The sequence below is a fragment of the Pipistrellus hanaki genome (genome assembly GCF_964339955.1).
Source record: "Pipistrellus hanaki genome assembly, chromosome: 8".
Lineage (NCBI taxonomy): Eukaryota > Metazoa > Chordata > Mammalia > Chiroptera > Vespertilionidae > Pipistrellus > Pipistrellus hanaki.
This window is the reverse complement of record NC_140510.1, coordinates 77372307-77393136: the sequence shown is the minus strand read 5'-3', so window position 1 is coordinate 77393136 and position 20830 is coordinate 77372307. Positions and strand designations below refer to the sequence as shown.

The 20830-nt window shown below is 47.9% G+C and overlaps 1 protein-coding gene across 1 annotated transcript in view; it reads right to left on the bottom strand.

Annotated features, from left to right (window-relative positions):
* Window positions 1-20783, bottom strand: part of ZDBF2 (zinc finger DBF-type containing 2) — a gene marked incomplete at its 5' end in the record, with an annotated part of 47160 nt that extends 26377 nt beyond the window's left edge. The window contains 9 exons of the mRNA XM_084891333.1: window positions 3346-3409; window positions 13330-13440; window positions 15372-15490; window positions 15983-16084; window positions 16213-16360; window positions 18079-18185; window positions 18352-18499; window positions 20218-20362; window positions 20631-20783. Of these exons, the coding sequence (XP_084747459.1) occupies window positions 3346-3409; window positions 13330-13440; window positions 15372-15490; window positions 15983-16084; window positions 16213-16360; window positions 18079-18185; window positions 18352-18499; window positions 20218-20362; window positions 20631-20783 (1097 nt within the window). The remainder of the gene's footprint in view (window positions 1-3345; window positions 3410-13329; window positions 13441-15371; window positions 15491-15982; window positions 16085-16212; window positions 16361-18078; window positions 18186-18351; window positions 18500-20217; window positions 20363-20630) is intronic.
* Window positions 20784-20830: the final 47 nt, after the last annotated feature.

The following is a 20830-nucleotide window of genomic DNA, read 5'->3' as shown; positions in this document are numbered from 1 at the left end:
TCCTGCCTCTCCTCCTATATCTTTCTCCCATTTTAAATCGGCTGTCGCAACTGTTCAGTTTATCACCCCCTTCAGATTTTTTTTAAGACACAAACAAAAGCACTGATTTTTTTTTTTTTTTAAGGCAAGGTCTTTTCACATTTCAACCTTGGAATTGGTGAAAGAAAACTCATTATACATTCATCCAGTTGCCATGACATAATGTATTTCACAGATGCTAAGACACACATTTTTTTACCCTGAAAACAGGATGCATTTTACAAACTGGACTCTTAACAGTGGCCAGGGAGCTGTATTAGCACGGCTGCCGTTGCCTTCACATATAGACTAGCTGAGATACAGCTAGCTGTTCACATTGCCTGTATTTCAACAGAATGAAGTGCATTGTTTCATAAAACTCACAACCCTAGAAGGAGTGAATTAACAGGTACAGGAGTCTCTCAGACTTAAAGAGGATTTTTCCTAGGGAAAGGGGGAAGATTTTCCTAGGACCAAAAAAGATTCCTCCAACAATGAGCAAAGAGAGATAGGGGACCGGCTAAAAGTTATTAGACCCCTGAGTTACACACTAAGTATATTAGTTCTTAATGCATTTGGAAAGCCTGTATCCGAACATTGAAATCATAAGCCTAACACACACACACACTCCCAAAAAGTGAAATATCTGAGTTATTTTTCTTAATGGTATGGTTAGTCAATTGCAATCCCTCTGCGTTTTAGTCAAAGGGGGGGAAAAAAATCATTAAAGAAGGAAAATGAATCTTGAATGTAACCTGAAAAGAATCCATTAACCTCTTCTGGCTAGATCAAGAAAGTGCCAGCGAGAAAACTCTCTGAATAGGATGAGCTGCTTGGGCAGAAGCTCGGGGTTCAATAGCGGAGCCCTGTGAAGTCTCGATGCATCACCACCGCGTTCGGTGGCACTGGAGACAATACAGCCTGAGAGACCACAGCCGTTCAATAACGGAACCCGGGCGTGATTGAGAACAATGTAAAGACCTGGGAACATCTCGGTTTCCCTTTTCCTGCGTGCACCAGATTGATACATAATAATCTATTTCTACGTATGAACGAGTTTTTCACTGAGATTGAAATACAAATGCCAAATGACAAGAAATCATTACATTTTAGCCTACTTGACAGCAATTTTTTTTTTCATTGCTGTGAACCCTCACGCAAGGGTAATTTTCCATTTATTTTAGAGAGAGTGGAAGGGAGAGGAGAGGGTGAGACAGAGAGAAACTTCCAAGTATGTGCCGGGCCAGGGCTGGGGATCCTGCAACCAAGGTGCATGCCCTTGGCCAGGATTGAACCTTGACCCTGCAGTCTAAAGGCCAACACTATCCACTGAGTGGAACCGGCTGGGGCTAGTTGGCAGCATTTTTTTTTTTTTATCCCAACATGATAGTATCATAAAGGTGGCGGAAGAGCCATCGTGCGTCAGATGTACAATCTTTCCAGGCCAGACTCCTGTCCAGTGGCCACGGGGACTTTTTTAGCAGAGCTTAAGTATCTATAAAGTTGAGCTCTAAAAGTTAATATTTCCCCTCAATCCTTTGTTATCCCATTATAGATCAAAACCCATTCATTCAGCAAATATTTATTTAAAGGATCCTAGGCTGGTTTCACATGTGCATTTCAGTCCCTCCCCCATAGAGAGAGAGAAAAAAATTATCCTACGTATGTGTTATTTCACATTCTTCTTTCTTCATCAGAATCAAGACTGCTTTTTTTTTTTATCTCCAGAAGCCATAAAAATTCCAATAATTCCTATATTTTGTAAGCTGTTTACGCTAACGTTAGGCTAGCGTCTTAAAGGAAAAGGCTATAGGGAAAACCTAGGTCCCATTTCTTTTTTTCTTTTTTTTCTTCTTTTTTTTTCTTTTTTTTTTTTTTTAGTTGAGTTTTTTTTTTAATTTTATTTATTTATTTTAGAAAGAGACTGAGAGAGAGATCCATCTGTTGGTTCAGTTATTTATGCATTCAAACCGTGGTGTATCCAGAAGATGCTCTAACCAACTGAGCTATATGGCAGGGCGAGGTCCTAATTCTGAATCATAAAAAAAAAAAAATTAGATTCCATCCGTTAAGAGATTGAATTGTTGTCCTCAAAAATTATATTACTGTGCACATCTACCTATTCATAGTCAGGGGAGAGCACTATGAAGCTTTTACTCACTAGCATGGCATTTCAGCTCTTTAAAAAGTATAATGTCCTCTTTAAAGGATAAAGGATTCACTCATATTCTCCATCCAAATCATAACTTTAAAATTCATTAGGAGGGTCACAAAATATCTCCATCCGTTATGTCTTGTTCTTGATTCCTCCCTGTGAGAGTTCCTCCATCCTTGACAAAAATTTTATCTGAAAGAATTGGGAAGGATGATAATGTAATGTCTTCATCTTACTGATTATTGGAATAAGAAGAAAACCATAGCTTAAGGCTACAGATTTATATGCTGGACAAATGGAGGATGGCAGTATAAATATGGGGATAGGCTGGCATGCAGGAGGAGATTGTGCGAATGGGTTACATCCTCATCCATCCTATGAGAATTTAATGTGTAATGTGTGAAGTCGGAGAATCACTAACTAGCAAAATAAGCCTATTTTGTAACTAAATCTATAGATGAGCCATGAGAGCTAAAGACGATGTTTTTAATGGTTGCTTCTATTTGTCAGGAGTAAATGTGGGCAAAGGCATGGCAATGGGGCAGGCAACTACAATTCTAACAGTATTTCCCACACGTCAACTTTAAATTATGCACAATGAGCCCTGGCCTCGTGGCTCTGTTGGTTGCAGGTTTGATTCCTGGTCAGGGCACGTGCCTGGGTTGCAGGAGGCAGTCCTTAGACGTTTCTCTCTCACATACAAGTTTCTCTCTCTCTCTTCCTTTCCTTTTCTCCCTCCCTCCTTTACTTCCCTCTCTGAAAAATCAATAGAAGGAGCATATCTTTGAGTGAGGATTAAATAAACATAAATAAATAAAATTCTGCACATGAATGACATTTAGCTTCTCTGTTACAGTTTTCCCATCCTATTCTTCCTTCCATGTATTCCTTTCCACTTTTACATTCTGTAGGTAAAACTGTAATACAACTCCATACAATGACATAGTTGGGACATGGTTTGACATTGTTGGTTTCCAATACACAATTCTTTACCAACTCTTACCATATCCTACTCCTTTCTTTTTTTTTTTTCCCCCTTTCTCCACTTCCCCTCTTGTTTCTAGCCATCCATTTTTAATTTTTTCCCTTTCTTTTTTCTTGCTAACAAAACCACAACTAGTAGCCCCTAGTGCTTTTAACTTCTGATAATTAGGACTGACCATGTTGCTTACCTCACCCTTGTTCCTTCCTTTAATTCAAAGGTCATTTCAAAGCTTATGTCTTCTGGAGTTTTAACTTTAAAAAAAAAGAAGAAAAGTACTATTATTGCCTTTCCATATGGTGAAGTCATTAATAGGAGAACTATATATATACTTGAGCTTTGCCCCCTATGTAAACATCCAAATGCCTTCACTTGTTGACTTGCAACAAATCCTCTACCAGATGCCCAAGTATCACAAGCTCAATTGTGTCACCTATGTCTTCTTCTTTTATGTGCTCCTGAAGCCCTGAAATGTGAAGCCCCAGGACCCAGGAGTCCCACCTTGCCAGGGTGAACTAATTCTGAGACATAGGGGAACAATGTGCCTGCCAGCAAAGCTTTGATGTGCACGTGAACCTGTCCCTGACTCCAAACTGCCCCCTCGCCTCTGTTTATCAGACCTCTGTCCCTAGCCCTTCATTACAGGGCCGGTTACCTGATAACTGGAGATCCAATCTCCAGTGCAGCCTGCAGAAACTATCCAGACCGTCCAGCGATAATCTGCACATGCCCTTTGCTCACATTGCTTAGCCCATTCCTTCCCCCTTCTCCAGCAGCCCTTCACGCACGTACCTGCTGTTTCCAGGAGCCCGTGGTTATAACGAAAATATTTTCCCCTAGGGCAATCATTTTTGTGTCTGTGTGTCTTACTTTATCTGTGCAGAACAAGTCTAGGGTACTTTAAAAAAAAAAAAAAAAAAAAAAAGAGCAATTGGAGCAGAGAGCAGAATAGTTTTGTACCAGATGACATGATATGTATGCACTGAGATGGTTGGGCTCACCAACAGAGGGTCCACTGCTGGTTGTGGTCACCCTGGCTGCTCTCTGGCTGTATTGTGCTGTTGTTGTTGTTTTCTCGGGTATTGCCATGATTTCCAGCCTAAAATTGGAGAGCTCAGTGCTCCCTGAGCTTGGGGGACCATGGAGTGAATGGAAAGTAGACTGCGTAACAAGGCTTGATTCATACAACTATCTCTTCTGACCACAACGGTGTGAAGACAGAAATTACTAGTGAAACAAAACTTGAAAAATTAATAATATGTGGAAATTAAACCACCACTCCAAAAGAACTAAGGAGTCAAAGACGAAATCATAAAAGAAATCGTAAGGACACTAACCGGTTCGGCTCAGTGGAGAGAGTGTTGGCCTGTGGAATGAAGGGTCCCAGGTTTGATTACTGTCAAAGGCATGTACCTTGGTTGCGGGCACATCCCCAGGGGGGAGTGTATAGGAGGCAGCTGATCGATGTTTCTCTCTCATCGATGTTTCTAACTCTCTATCCCTCTCCCTTTCTCTCTGTAAAAAAATCAATAAAATATATATTCTTAAAAAAGAAATCATAGCCAAAACTGGTTTGGCTCAGTGGATAGAGCATCAGCCTGTGGACTGAAGGGTTCCAGGTTCGATTCTGGTCAAGGACATGCACCTTAGTTGTGGGCATGTCCCCAGTGGCGGATGTGCAAGAGGCAGCTGATTGATTATTCTCTCTCATCGATGTTTCTAACCCTCTAACCCTCTCCCTTCCTTTCTGTAAAAAAAATCAATAAAATGTATTTAAAAAAAAAAAAAAAAAAAGCTAAAAAGATATGGAGACACAGGCTCCTTCCTACTCCCTTTAAAAAAAAAAAAAGAAAGAAAGAAAAGAAATCATAAGGTATCCTGCCTGATACAAACAAAAACAGGAGGGAGTCAATGTTTATACCATGCAGCAGAAGCAGTTCTAGAAAGGATGTTTATAATGGAAAAATACTATAGTAAAAGTAAAAAATAAAATACCTCGAATAACCTAACTTTAACCTAACAACACACGAAGCCAGAAGTAGCAGCAGGAAGAGAGAATACAGATGAGAGCAGAAGTCAGGGACATACAGACTGGAAAGACAATAGGAAAAAATCCAGGAAGGAAGAGTTGCTTTTGTGGAAAGAGGAGCAACGTTGAAACCCTTTAATTAGACAACCAAGACCAAAAAGAGGGAAGACTCAAACAATACAGTCAGAAGGGGAAAAGGACCCAGTGCCATGCTCACCAAAGAAAGGCGAAGAACCATTACAGACCACCAACACAATTACACGCCAGCAACCCGGACCACCTGGAAAGAAGTGGATAAACCACTAGTCTGTACCTCTCCTTCGCTATACACGTTCCTTCCGGAGAAAATCTCCACCAGGGCTCTGCCCCCAGGTCCCCTCGCCCCTCTGCCTGCGGATCTTGCTGGCCACTCTCCCAGGGGACCCTGTGTTTCCGGCCAGGCCTCCTGTTCCCAGGAGACAGGGAGTATCAGGCAAATGCCTTCCTTCATAGCGATCATTTGTGTGTGTAGCTTACTCTCTCGGTTTGCACAACCATTGGCGCAGTGGGGCGCAGAAGAGCACCCCAGAGGGTAAAGATAGGGCCTCAGACGCTTGGGCTCTCCGTGGGACCCACCAGGGGCCACACCTAACCAGCACTGCTGGCTGTGGTGCAATGACTTCCTGATGCCTACCGCATTGTTTTCTGCTCTCTGTTTTTTGGTTTTGGGTTTTTGGTTTTGTATTTTCTGTGTGTGTGTGTGTGTGTGTGTGTGTGTGTGTGTGTGTGTGGATAGGATGTTGCCATGACTTCCCAGACTAAACGAGGGAGCTCCTGCACTTTAGTCCTCCTCCTGATGCCTGGAAGAGGGCCATATTGAAGAGCATCGAGCCACCACCACCCACCACCCTCACAGAGTGCTAGGGAGGAGCCCAAACTACGACTTGCAGGTGCCGGGCTGTGTGACACAGCAATATAGGGTTCAGGACCCATGACTGTGCACTAGCGCACTGCTGGCGGTGTGGCAGCCTGAAATAATGCTTACAATGGCCAGGCAGTATTATTCAGGACCACCGCAGTGGGTACAGGGACTTCCTGGTGGAGAGCTGCTGCGCTTCATTCCTAATACAATAAGGTCAAATGGGCATTTATGGCCGAGGAGCAGGGTGGGCATGAAAAAATGACTACGAGGAAACATCAGGGAGAGGGTGGGCTCCACCTTACCACGCCAATGCCATTCTTGCCAAGGCGGTCCAGGGTGGCCGGTTAGGGTGAGGTTTCTGATTTGATATCCCAGAAGCTGGGGGAATCTGGTGAAAATGGATCTAGCAGAGCTGGTGCTAAGACTGGGCTTAAGGAGGAGGTACACAGATGCGCCCAGAAGAAGGTCCGGAACCTTGACTAAAGGGATGGTGAAGCAAAGACTCCTTGTCCCGAGGGCGCCTGGGTACCCTGTGGTGCTGCATTGGATGGCGCTTCTGGTGCCCGGAAGGAGGCAGAGGCAAGGTACCGCCCACAGAGAGGCAGGAAGTGTCTGCACACAGCCATGGTGGTAAAGAGAAAGAGCTAGTCAGCGATACTTGTTAAAATGGTAAGATCCAGGGCCATCGCAGGAGGTGCCGGAACCTCTGCTATTAGGATTTTAGAGCCGCAGAGAGACCACTTCCAACTGCAGCAGGAGCAGTTCCGACGACAGAACCAAGAACTAATAAATGGGTTTCATTTAAGCCACTAGGGTTGTGGCGATTCGTTACACAGCCACAGAAAACTATTACAGCAATCATTGTGAACGCAATTGTATTCATTACACAAGAGATTCACACATACATCGCGCTCAAAATTGTTTGAACCATAGAAAAGTGGGGTGAGATCAAACTTAAAAACTTCCACAAGTCCAAGGAAACAACAGGGTAGAAGGCAACCTGTGGAACGGGCGAAAACAATGGTAAATGTTAAGGGCTTTCCTCCCCGGCACATTCCAGAAGCTGATACAAACGAACAACAAAACCAATAACCCAGTTGAAAAGGGAAACGGTGATGGAAGAGACATTCCTCCAAGGAAAATATACAAACAGCCAGCCAGCAAGCATATGAAGAGATGCTCATCACCACAAATCATCGGGGAAATATATATGTCGAGACCACGATGAAATATCACCTCGCATTGCATCAGGGTACCAGGCGTCAAAACAGCAGAAAACAACAGTGTTGCAAGGGAAATGGAGAGGTTGAGACCCAAGTGCACGGTTGGTGAGAAGGTAAGACAGTGCAGCCATTATTAAAAAAAAAAAAAGAAAAAAAAACCTGTATAGAGGTTCTTCCAAAATGTCAAAAGAGGGGTTCTGTATTCTCTACCAACCCCACGTCGGGGTATTTTTTCCAAAACCACTCAAAGCCGATCTCCAAGGAATATTTTGGGCCCCATGTTCATCACAACAGCTGAGAGAGATAATAGGGTCTTTACATATGATGGGACATGACGCAGCCCTGAGGACCTATGCTAAAAGAAATATGCAAAGTCATACGACAGAACATCACTGCATGACGTACCTAAACATCATGGAAAGAAACATAGAATGAAGATTACCAAATGCTGGGGGATCAGAGAAGTGTGATTAGCATGAATTGGCTGTACAATTGCCAGACTGCAGAATCAAAAAGTTTTAGAGATATAGGGAGCACGAATATAGTTAACCTATGCACTTAAACATAGCAAAGATGCACTTAAACATAGCTAAGATGGTAGATTTAATATTATCTGTGTATGGCACAACAAAGTGCTGTATTGGGAAGAAATCATGGACAGAGAACGAGGGGAATGGGAACCTGGGAGGATGTGTATCATGGCAGCAATGAGGTGCCATAGATGGAGTCTCCGGGATCCTTTCTCTCTCCGTGACATGGTTTTATACAGCCGCTGACCAGTGTTATACCCCAGAGTTACCAAAACGGTTCATAGCCATAGCTCATTCCTGTCCAAGCAAACCCCCCAGAGGACCCAGCCCGCCCGCCCGCATCTCTCTCTCTCTCTCTCTCTCTCTCTTCCTCTCTCTCTCTCTCTTCCTCCCTCTCTCTCTCTTCCTCCCTCTCTCTCTCTTCCTTTCTCTCTCTCTCTCTCTCTCTCTCTCTCTCTCTCTCTCTCTCTTCCTCTCTCTCTCTCTCTTCCTCCCTCTCTCTCTCTTCCTCCCTCTCTCTCTCTTCCTTTCTCTCTCTCTCTCTCTCTCTTCCTCTCTCTCTCTCTCTCTCTCTCTCTTCCTCTCTCTCTCTCTCTTCCTCCCTCTCTCTCTCTTCCTCCCTCTCTCTCTCTTCCTTTCTCTCTCTCTCTCTCTCTCTCTCTCTCTCTCTCTCTCTCTCTCTCTCTCTCAGCTAATCTTGCAGGACACTTCTGTGGCAGCCCCGCACAGCCTGCTTCATTCTAGTGACAACCATCTTCTCTCGTGGCAATTACTTTGTGTCTTTCCGTTTCTGCACGGAAGTCCGGGGCACCTTTCAGGCATTTGGCACAGCAGGCAGAGCCCTGCCAGCCGTGGGGGAGATGCACCAGCTGGACCCAGCAACAGCTGCCACCGCCTTGGGGCACCTCTGGTTACGAGCATACATGTTGCATGACGGCTGCTACATTCCCCTGTGTGTTCTTTGTGGTTTTTTTTTTTTGTCGGGGAATGCCATGATTTCCAGCCTGAACTGGGGGCGCTCCAAAAGGAACGTCCTAGAGCTGCCTGGAGAGGGCTGGGAGGAGTGTGCCAGGCGATGCAGAAAGAGATGGTGTGCGTGTGCGTGTGCGTGTGCGTGTGCGTGTGTGTGTGTGTGTGTGTGTGTGTGGTGAAACTGGCCCAGCAGGGCTCTTGCTAACACGACACTTTACAAGGAGGATGTCAGAAGAGCCTAGGAGAAGATTCGGGAGCCTAAACCAAGTACGTTGAAGTGAAGAAGTCGCAGGAAGTGCCTTGGAAAGTCTGCAAGGCACAGTGCCCGAGGCACATCTACGGTACATTACCAAGGTATTATAAAAACCTCAGCGGCACCACCACCACCGATGGCATCACGGGGACAGCCACAGGACGCTGCCATGCTGGGAGCTGTGTATGGAGCTGAACGGGAAGGTGGGGTCTGTGCCAGCTGCGGTGCTGAGCTGTCGCAGTGCCACTGCTAAAGGGAAAGCTGGTCAGTGACACAGTGACACATCCTGGAGATGGCGAGACAGAGCGTAGCATAGGTATAGGGACCCCTGCCCTTTTGACTTCACAATGGAGGAGAGACTGGGCTCAACCCCAAACACAGCGTGAGGGGGCGACAATATACAGCCAGGGGGGAGAGTGCGGGCAATGGATGGAAAATGGCATCGGGAGAAGGGAAGCGCTGGTTAAACAAACCTAGCGCGATCCTTGCTGAAGATGGGACAGGGCAATCAAATATGACCTGGGAAATGATGAAGGCTTAGGTTCCCGATCAGAGAGATATGCAGAGCGATCGATCCCACAGGGAGGCAGGCAGGGCGGTTCTGGTGAGTGATAGATGAGTTCTTGCTAAAACTGGGTTTCACCAGGCAGAGCCCAGAGGGACCCGGGAGGACGGGAAAACGTGTAATAAAGCAGAGTCTTCCTCCCCAGCGAGTGCCCGGCATCACGGGGAAGAGCCAAGGCGCACCCGCCTGAGATGCCCCCCGAAACTCCGCAGTTCCATGCCGAGGTGCGCCCAGCAGGCAGCGCTGCCCTGGGCCTGCGGTGCAGTGGCGTGTGATCTGAGGTTCAAAGCCACCAGGTACATTAGAGAGGCCGCTGTACACCCCCGAACACCAGGTACGGGGCCACGGGCCACCTGTGGTTCAGGGTGGAGGTTCTGGCGAAAACGGCTTCGAGTTCTTGCCCAAACTGCACTTTACAAGGCAGTGCACAGAGGAGCACAGAACAAGCGTGTCAAACTCAGAGGCGAACACGGGCCACCTAAAGACGGTTTGGGTTTCCGTGGGCCACAGAAATACAAACGCTTCCCTTTTCACAGAAACGTGGGTTTATTCCCACAGGCACATGCTGAATACAAAGCGCTGAAATAAATGAGTCACCGCTAACATAAAATAATAGGACATTTTAATCGACATTAATATTTTTTTTCCTTGAGCATTAATTTACCAGACACCGAATAACGGCACACATTAATAAGCATAATGCAAATAAACCATTTTGTTGTTCTTCTTCTTTGAAAGTGAAATATCTCCTGTTGCGCACACCAAACAAGTCAGTCTGAGACTAATGACGGGGCAATTGGCCGTTAAAACATTCGCTGCTAGTGTTAGTGGAGTAAGGGAAATGATTGCAACACGATTATAGTAACCAGTCATTAGTGAACGTTGTTGTTCATTATTATTAATAATCATGTATAACAGGGCATTGTAAAAATTAAGTTACAAATTTTTTAAAAAATATGTTTTATTGATTTTTTACAGAGAGGAAGGGAGAGGGATAGAGAGCTAGAAACATCGATGAGAGAAATACATTGATCAGCTGCCTCCCGCACACCTCCTACTGGGGATGGGCCCCCGCAACCAAGGTACATGCCCTTGACTGGAATCGAACCTGGGACCTTTCAGTCCGCAGGCCGACGCTCTATCCACTGAGCCAAACCGGTTTCGGCAAGTTACAAACTTTTTATTAAAATGTTTCTTACATACTGGCTAGGCTGCAAAAAATATTCATTGTGGGCTGAATGCGGCCGTGGGTGGCGTAAAAAAAAAAAAAAGTAAAATGAAGCAAAAGCCCTTGGGAGTGCTGCAGTGAAACCCAGAAGCATTAGGTTCGAAGCGCCGGGTTTGAGGCGCCGGGTGGTACCTTGCGAGGCGCATCGGCCCCAAGGCTCTGACCAACTACCACCGACCGGCACCCTGGTGTCGCCTCCAGAGCCACCTTGCGTCCGCGGGACAGAGCAGAACGGAGGACAGTGCCAGTGCGTGTACATCGGAGGTACAGCGCTGTAGTACAGCGTTGTTTCATTGATGTTCCTATCTCTCTTGCTCTCTCTCCCCCTCGATTAAAAAATTATTCTAAAAATCAGTTTAAAAAACTTTTTTTTTTTTAAGTATAATGAAACCAAAAATCTTCCTCAAAAAAGAGTGCCACCGGTAGGACCAGGAAGTGCTGGGTTCGAAGCACCGGATGGCCCGCTGGGCGGCACCAGGTGCCCCAGCCCCTGGACCCTGATGAGCGTGCACAGGTCCATGCAGGAAGGCATCCACCCTGGAGAGCTGACGTGCCTCTGCAATACAGGGAGGGGGACTGAAGTACAGTGCTGTGTCCACCGAGGTACAGTGGTGCAGTTCCAGCGAGCACCAGGCACTGTGCCAACGTTCAGCTGTGGTTCCGGATGGAGGTTCTGGTGAAGATGGCTTCGCGCTCTTGCTAAGACTGCATTTTACAAGGAAGTGCACAGAGGAGCCTAGGAGAAGGTTAGGGAGCAGCCTGGCTAACGTGGGGGGGGGTGCAGAAGAAGATAGTGGCCCCACGGGAGTGAAAGGTCCTCCTAATTTTTGCTTGTTGGAAGAACTTGAAGGACAAGAAGGAGTGGGCGATAGTGCGGTTAGCGAGGGCCTTGAAGACGATGAAGATATGACACTTCCAAGGTGGACAGGTATGATTAGCGGACCGCCAAGGGCAAATGATGAAAACGGAATATAGAGCCTGCAAGTAGAATGTGGACCTAAACCCCCAGAAGCTCCTCCATCAGTTAGCTTTGTAGCCAACAGGAGCATGCCCGGCATAAATAATGCCAGGGGATCGGCAGAGGCACGGAGCATACCAGTACTAACAAAATGGCGAAACTCGTGTAGCATTCAAGTCGTACATCAAGAACTAAGACGTCTAATGCTGTCCAAAGGTAACGTGACAATTCCACCGCCAGCAGAAGGACACGCATACAACAATTAATTTTAGTGGGTCTCAAACTTCTCTTAAATCAACTATCTCCTACTCATGTTAATGTCCTGGTTAAACATCACAATGCAGAATACCCACACATTAAAGTAAAAGAATGCCGGCTGGTAAACAAGACCCAGACATCTGTAAGGATATAATTAACATATGCATACACATTATGTTTTCAGGTAACAGGAGAAAAATGCAGCACAATTTTTTTTTTAAGGCACTGTCATTTTAACATAAACCTGGAACATTCAAAATAGAATTCAGATTGACAAGATGGAAGTATGCTGATTTTTACTAAAAAGAAAAAATCTCAAGAAGGAAAAAAGAGAAATTGCATGCTTTATCCATTTTGCTTAAAGAGCTTCAATTTAAATTGTCTAAAGTGGCAAGTAAAAGGAAATTGTCTCAAATTGTTTTAATTTTTGAAGCGGTGTGGGTGCTGACTACCAATAGTATCAAATATATGTTCAGGCCCTAGCCGATTTGGTTCAGTGGATAGAGCATCGGCCTGCAGACTGAAGGGTTCTGGGTTCAATTTTGGCTAAGTGTACATGCCTGGATTGCAGGCTTGATCCCCACTAAGGGTTATGCAGGAGGCAGCCAATCAATGCTTCTCTCTCATCATTGATATTTCTATCTTTCTCTTGTCCTCTTCCTCTCTGAACTAAATAAAAATATACTTTTAAAATACATATGTTTAGGATTGTTTTGATACCAGTATTTAAAATTTTTAAAGTGTCATGGGAAAAGTCAATGAATTTCTGTAAAAAGCTGTTTCTGTGTGTTATATGTAACAGGCATGGTAAATATTTGTTTACAGTCTTTGTTTGACAAACCATGTGTTTAAATTTAAGTGAAATCAGCAAAAAGGAAATGGGTGAGTGGATATCTGATTTTTGAGATTGAAGTTAGTCTCAAAATGTAAATAAAACGTGGATCGTGTTCTCAGAAGAAGAAAAAAATATATATAACGAAGCAAAGCCTTCACACACAAAAGACAGCCATGGTAGGTACCCAAAGCACCGGGTTCGAAGCACCAAGTTCGAAGCATTGGGTTTGCTGGCTGCACCATGCGAGGTGCATTGGCCTCAAGGCTCTGCTGAACCAGCGCAGCTCCAGGCCCCGGGCCTCCTCCTGCAGCCAGAGGGGTGTCTGCGGCTCAGGGAGGGGGCTGAGCACAGCGCCCAGAGCACCGGGGCACGGGCTGGTGTCCCCGCGGGGCGGCTGTGCGGTTCTAGGACACACCCAGTACCACGTGGTTCCGTATGGCGGTTCTGGTAAAGATGACTTAGGTTCTGGCTAAAACTGCATCTTACCAGGAAGAGCACGGAGGAGCCAAGGAGCCGGATAGGGAGCAGCCGGACTAAAAAGTATAAGAAAGCAAACACTCTGCGTCACCAAAGAGTGCCTCGCTTAGTCCTGGCAGCGCCGGTTGAAGCACCGGATTCACCGCGGTTACCTTGTGAGGTGCGTCCGCCCCATGGCGGTGCCCAACCACCACAGTACCTTGCCCCCTGCGTCCTCTACAGCACGGATAGGCGTCTGCGGAGCAGTGAGCGGGTCTGAGCACAGTGCTCAGCACAGCCTCCACGGTCCCTGCGAACAGCCAGGGCCCCCCCCCCCCCCCCCGTGGCCCAGTATGACGCTCCTGGTGGAAATGGCTCAGGAGCGTTCTTTCTGAAAGTGCATTTTACCAGGAGGCGCACAGAGGAGTCTGGGAGAAGATGAGGGAGCAGCCGGACTGAAGGTATAAGGAAGCAAACAGTCTGCGTCACCAAAGAGTGCCGCGCTCGGTCCTGGCAGCGCCGGCTTCTCCCGCGGTGCCGCGCAAGGTGCCTCCGCCCCATGGCGGAGCCGAACAGGAGCAGCTCCGGGCCCCCGGACCCCCTCCCGCAGCCAGAGGGGCGTCTGCGGCTCAGAGCTGCGTGGTCTCACGTACGATGCCGATGCGAAGTACAGTGCCGGTTCACCCAGAGTACGGCCTGTTGTCCCCCACAAGGCGGCTGTGCGGTTCTAGGACACACCCGGTACCATGTGGTGCCGTATGGCGGTTCTGGTAAAGATGACTTAGGTTCTGGCTAAAACTGCATCTTACCAGGAAGTGCACGGAGCAGCCAAGGAGCCGCGTAGGGAGCAGCCGGACTAAAAAGTACAAAAAAGTACAGAATCTTCCTCGGAAAGGAGCCGCGGTACCACCGGGCAGCGCCGGTCGAAGCATCGGATTCACCGCGGTTACAGTGCGAGGTGCCTCCGCCCCATGGCGGAGCCGAACCACCGCAGTGCCGGGCCCAGTGCGTCCCCTACAGAGCGGACAGGCGTCTGCGGAGCTGTGAGCGGTCTGTAGTATAACGGAGCAAACACTGCGTCACCAAAGAGTGCCGCCGTCACATCTGGCCGTGCCGGGTTCGCCCGTGGTGCCGTGCGAGGTGCATCCTTTCCATGGCGCTGCCGAACTAGCGCCGTTACGTGTCCCCGTGTACAGCCGTGGCACGGTTCCGGCAAACACCAGGGACGGAGCCAAGGCCCCCCCGTGGTCCAGTATGACGCTCCTGGTGGAAATGACTCAGGAGCGTTCTTTCCGAAAGTGCATTTTACCAGGAAGCGCACAGAGGAGCCTGCGAGAGTGGTTGGCAAACTGTGGCTCGCGAGCCACATGCAGTCCTTTGGCCCCTTGAGTGTGGCTCTTCCACAAATACCACGGCCTGGGCGAGTCTATGTGAAGAAGTGGCGTTAGAAGAAGTTTAAGTTTAAAAAATTTGGCTCTCAAAAGAAATTTCAATCGCTGTACTGTTGATATTTGGCTCTGTGGACGAACGAGTTTGCCGACCACTGGTCTACGAGGAGGCTAGGGAGCAGCTGGAATAAAGGTCTAAGGAGGCAAACACTCTGTGTCACCAAAGAGTGCCGCGCTCTGTCCTGGCCGCGCCGGTTTCCATGGTTCATCCGCTCCCAGGAGCTGCCGAACCAGCGCAGCTCCGGCCCCGGGCCTCCTCCCGCAGCCAGAGGGCCGTCTGCGGCTCAGGGAGGGGGCTGAGCACAGCGCCCAGGGCACCCGGGCACGGGCTGGTGTCCCCGCGGGGCGGCTGTGCAGTTCTAGGACACACCCGGTACCACATGGTTCCGTGTGGCGGTTCTGGTAAAGATGACTTAGGTTCTGGCTAAAACCGCATCTTACCAGGAAGTGCACGGAGGAGCCAAGGAGCCGGGTAGGGAACAGCCGGACTAAAAAGTATAAGGAAGCACAGAATCCTCAAAAGGAGCCGAGGGTCGAAGCACTGGATTCACCGCGGTTACCGTGAATCAGCCTCTGCCCATGGCGGTGCCTCCGCCCCATGGCGGTGCCGAACCACCGCAGTGCCGTGCCCAGTGCGTCCCCTACAGTGCAGATAGGCGTCTGCGGAGCTGTGAGCGGTCTGTAGTATAACAGAGCAAACACTGCGTCACCAAAGAGTGACGCGCTCAGTCCTGGCAGCGCCGGCTTCTCCCGCGGTGCCGCGCGAGGTGCCTCCGCCCCATGGCGGAGCCGAACAGGAGCAGCTCCGGGCCCCGGGCCCCTTCCCGCAGCCAGAGGGGCGTGTGCGACTCAGAGCTGCGTGGTCTCACGTACGATGCCGATGCGGAGCACTGTGCCGGTTCACCCAGAGTACGGCCTTGTTGTCCTCCGCGGGGCGGCTGTGCAGTTCTAGGACACACCCGGTACCACGTGGTTCTGTATGGCGGTTCTGGTAAAGATGACTTAGGTTCTGGCTAAAACTGCATCTTACCAGGAAGTGCACGGAGCAGCCAAGGAGCCGGGTAGGGAGCAGCGGGACTAAAAAGTATAAGGAAGCACAGAATCTGCCTCGGAAAGGAGCCATGGTACCACCGGGCAGCGCCGGTCGAAGCATCGGATTCACCGCGGTTACCGTGCGAGGTGCCTCCGCCCCATGGCGGCGCCGAACCACCGCAGTGCCGGGCCCAGTGCGTCCCCTACAGCGCGGATAGGCGTCTGCGGAGCTGTGAGCGGTCTGTAGTATAACGGAGCAAACACTGCGTCACCAAAGAGTGCCGCCGTCACATCTGGCCGTGCCGGGTTCGCCCGTGGTGCCCTGTGAGGTGCATCCTTTCCGTGGCGCTGCCGAACTAGCGCCGTTACGTGTCCCCGTGTACAGCCGCGGCACGGTTCCGGCAAACACCAGGGACGGAGCCAAGGTTCACCGTGGTCCAGTATGACGTTCCTGGTGGAAATGGCTCAGGAGCGTTCTTTCCGAAAGTGCATTTTACCAGGAAGCGCACAGAGGAGCCTGGGAGGAGGTGAGGGAGCAGCCAGACTGAAGGTATTACGAGGCAAACAGTCTGCATCACCAAAGAGTGCCGCGCTCGGTCCTGGCAGCGCCGGCTTCTGCTGCGGCACCGCGCGAGGTGCCTCCGCCCCATGGCGGAGCCGAACAGGAGCAGCTCCGGGCCCCGGGCCCCTTCCCGCAGCCAGAGGGGCGTGTGCGGCTCAGAGCTGCGTGGTCTCACCTACGATGCTGATGCGGAGCACAGTGCCGGTTCGCCCAGCGTACGGCCTATTGTCCTCCGCGGGGCGGCTGTGCGGTTCTAGGACACACCCGGTACCACGTGGTGCCGTATGGCGGTTCTGGTAAAAATGACTTAGGTTCTGGCTAAAACTGCATCTTACAATAAGGTGAACAGATTTTAACATTGGTAAAGCGGGACACCATTGACGGGGGAGGGGCCTAGGGGGGTTCTTGATTAAAAATTTGGTCTATATGTTAATAGCATGAAAAGACATAAGTCCTTCTGCTAATGCTAATTTCTTTTCTTCGTCCCCATAAGTTGTTTTCCAAAAAAATTCCTGTATTTTGGAGGAAGATGCAGCAGTATTTGAATATCTTTTATGTTTCTGCATCTCCAAGTGCTTTAAAATATCATTCTTCCCGCCGTGGGAAATAGAAAATTCACCATTACATTTCTCACATTTTGCCATGTAATCGCTTTTGTTTTTTTTTAATAAAAGGAAATCCACTTCTTAGATCATTGTTGAATTTGCATCCTCTTTTCTTACTCATTATGTTAAAAATCTAAAAAAAAATAATTTAAAATTATATTATAAATTATTATATACATATTGCTTAAAACACAGTAAGTAGGTACACAATTACATGAACATATTTTATTGTTAGTTTATAAATTAAATTAATTTGATTGTTATAAACTAGCTATATTTTTAAAAATTATTTAACTTTTAATCCTATATTTCTTTCTAAGAAATAACAATACTAAATTGTATTATTTTTTTCCTCTGCATTTGTGGTAACTTAAGTTGTAAGCATCACTTTCAAGGCCGGCGCTAGACTTTTTACCGCCACTATAAAATATAAATAATATAAGTACTGTCTGCTAAACTCAAGAAAATGTATGTATTTATGAAATAAATAAATTACCTAAATTATCTGAATAGCTGATTTGTAATGACATCACTAATTTAACTAGCTTACTAGCACGCAGTACGATGTGTATCTTCTGAGAGACAGTTACAAACTGTTTTCGTCGTTGCCAATCTCAAAAAATGCCATTGTTCACTAAGCCAAACAATGGTGGTCAAATTCTAACAACTGATCAACAATGCTGTTCTTGATTATCAGTTCTCAACAATTATTTGTTATTATTAAAGTTTAACATTATAAAATTAACGAAAATAATATAAAACTCATATCCTGGCTAAATAGCCACATGGCCGCCGAAAACCGTATATTCCCTTCCCGTTCTCCCGCAGTTCCCTAGCTTGTCATGCATTCTTTCCAAAAATCGGGACTTTTTTAAAACGCCGAGGGATGCGGAACAAATTGTTCAAAATCGGGACTGTCCCGCCAAAAGCAAGATCTCTGGTCACCTTAGAGGCTGAAACTGCATCTTATCAGGAAGTGCACAGAGGAGCCAAGGAGCCGGGTAGGGAGCAGCCAGAATAAAAAGGTAAAGGAAGCACAGAGTCCTCCTCAGAAAGGAGCCGCGGTACCACCGGGCAGCGCCAGTCGAAGCACCGGATTCACCGCGGTTACCGTGCGAGGCGCCTCCGCCCCATGGCGGAGCCGAACCACCGCAGTGCCGGGCCCAGTGCGTCCCCTACAGTGCGGATAGGCGTCTACGGAGCTGTGAGCGGTCTGTAGTATAACGGAGCAAACACTGCGTCACCAAAGAGTGCCGCGGTCACATCTGGCCGTGCCGGGTTCGCCCGTGGTGCCCTGTGAGGTGCATCCTTTCCGTGGCGCTGCCGAACTAGCGCCGTTACGTGTCCCCGTGTACAGCCGCGGCACGGTTCCGGCAAACACCAGGGACGGAGCCAAGGTTCACCGTGGTCCAGTATGACGTTCCTGGTGGAAATGGCTCAGGAGCGTTCTTTCCGAAAGTGCATTTTACCAGGAAGCGCACAGAGGAGCCTGGGAGGAGGTGAGGGAGCAGCCAGACTGAAGGTATTACGAGGCAAACAGTCTGCATCACCAAAGAGTGCCGCGCTCGGTCCTGGCAGCGCCGGCTTCTGCTGCGGCACCGCGCGAGGTGCCTCCGCCCCATGGCGGAGCCGAACAGGAGCAGCTCCGGGCCCCGGGCCCCTTCCCGCAGCCAGAGGGGCGTGTGCGGCTCAGAGCTGCGTGGTCTCACCTACGATGCTGATGCGGAGCACAGTGCCGGTTCGCCCAGCGTACGGCCTATTGTCCTCCGCGGGGCGGCTGTGCGGTTCTAGGACACACCCGGTACCACGTGGTGCCGTATGGCGGTTCTGGTAAAAATGACTTAGGTTCTGGCTAAAACTGCATCTTACAATAAGGTGAACAGATTTTAACATTGGTAAAGCGGGACACCATTGACGGGGGAGGGGCCTAGGGGGGTTCTTGATTAAAAATTTGGTCTATATGTTAATAGCATGAAAAGACATAAGTCCTTCTGCTAATGCTAATTTCTTTTCTTCGTCCCCATAAGTTGTTTTCCAAAAAAATTCCTGTATTTTGGAGGAAGATGCAGCAGTATTTGAATATCTTTTATGTTTCTGCATCTCCAAGTGCTTTAAAATATCATTCTTCCCGCCGTGGGAAATAGAAAATTCACCATTACATTTCTCACATTTTGCCATGTAATCGCTTTTGTTTTTTTTTAATAAAAGGAAATCCACTTCTTAGATCATTGTTGAATTTGCATCCTCTTTTCTTACTCATTATGTTAAAAATCTAAAAAAAAATAATTTAAAATTATATTATAAATTATTATATACATATTGCTTAAAACACAGTAAGTAGGTACACAATTACATGAACATATTTTATTGTTAGTTTATAAATTAAATTAATTTGATTGTTATAAACTAGCTATATTTTTAAAAATTATTTAACTTTTAATCCTATATTTCTTTCTAAGAAATAACAATACTAAATTGTATTATTTTTTTCCTCTGCATTTGTGGTAACTTAAGTTGTAAGCATCACTTTCAAGGCCGGCGCTAGACTTTTTACCGCCACTATAAAATATAAATAATATAAGTACTGTCTGCTAAACTCAAGAAAATGTATGTATTTATGAAATAAATAAATTACCTAAATTATCTGAATAGCTGATTTGTAATGACATCACTAATTTAACTAGCTTACTAGCACGCAGTACGATGTGTATCTTCTGAGAGACAGTTACAAACTGTTTTCGTCGTTGCCAATCTCAAAAAATGCCATTGTTCACTAAGCCAAACAATGGTGGTCAAATTCTAACAACTGATCAACAATGCTGTTCTTGATTATCAGTTCTCAACAATTATTTGTTATTATTAAAGTTTAACATTATAAAATTAACGAAAATAATATAAAACTCATATCCTGGCTAAATAGCCACATGGCCGCCGAAAACCGTATATTCCCTTCCCGTTCTCCCGCAGTTCCCTAGCTTGTCATGCATTCTTTCCAAAAATCGGGACTTTTTTAAAACGCCGAGGGATGCGGAACAAATTGTTCAAAATCGGGACTGTCCCGCCAAAAGCAAGATCTCTGGTCACCTTAGAGGCTGAAACTGCATCTTATCAGGAAGTGCACAGAGGAGCCAAGGAGCCGGGTAGGGAGCAGCCAGAATAAAAAGGTAAAGGAAGCACAGAGTCCTCCTCAGAAAGGAGCCGCGGTACCACCGGGCAGCGCCAGTCGAAGCACCGGATTCACCGCGGTTACCGTGCGAGGCGCCTCCGCCCCATGGCGGAGCCGAACCACCGCAGTGCCGGGCCCAGTGCGTCCCCTACAGTGCGGATAGGCGTCTACGGAGCTGTGAGCGGTCTGTAGTATAACGGAGCAAACACTGCGTCACCAAAGAGTGCCGCGGTCACATCTGGCCGTGCCGGGTTCGCCCGAGGTACCGCACGAGGTGCATCCTTTCCGTGACGCTGCCGAACTAGCGCCGTTTCGTGCCCCCGTGTACAGCCGTGGCACGGTCCCGGCAAACACCAGGGACGGAGCCAAGGCCCCCCCCCCCCCCCCCCGCAGTCCAGTATGACGCTCCTGGTGGAAATGGCTCAGGAGCGTTCTTTCTGAAAGTGCATTTTACCAGGAGGCGCACAGAGGAGCCTGGGAGGAGGTGAGGGAGCAGCCGGACTGAAGGTATAACGAGGCAAACAGTCTGCGTCACCAAAGAGTGCCGCGCTCGGTCCTGGCAGCGCCGGCTTCTCCCGCGGTGCCGCGCGAGGTGCCTCCGCCCCATGGCGGAGCTGAACAGGAGCAGCTCCGGGCCCCGGGCCCCTTCCCGCA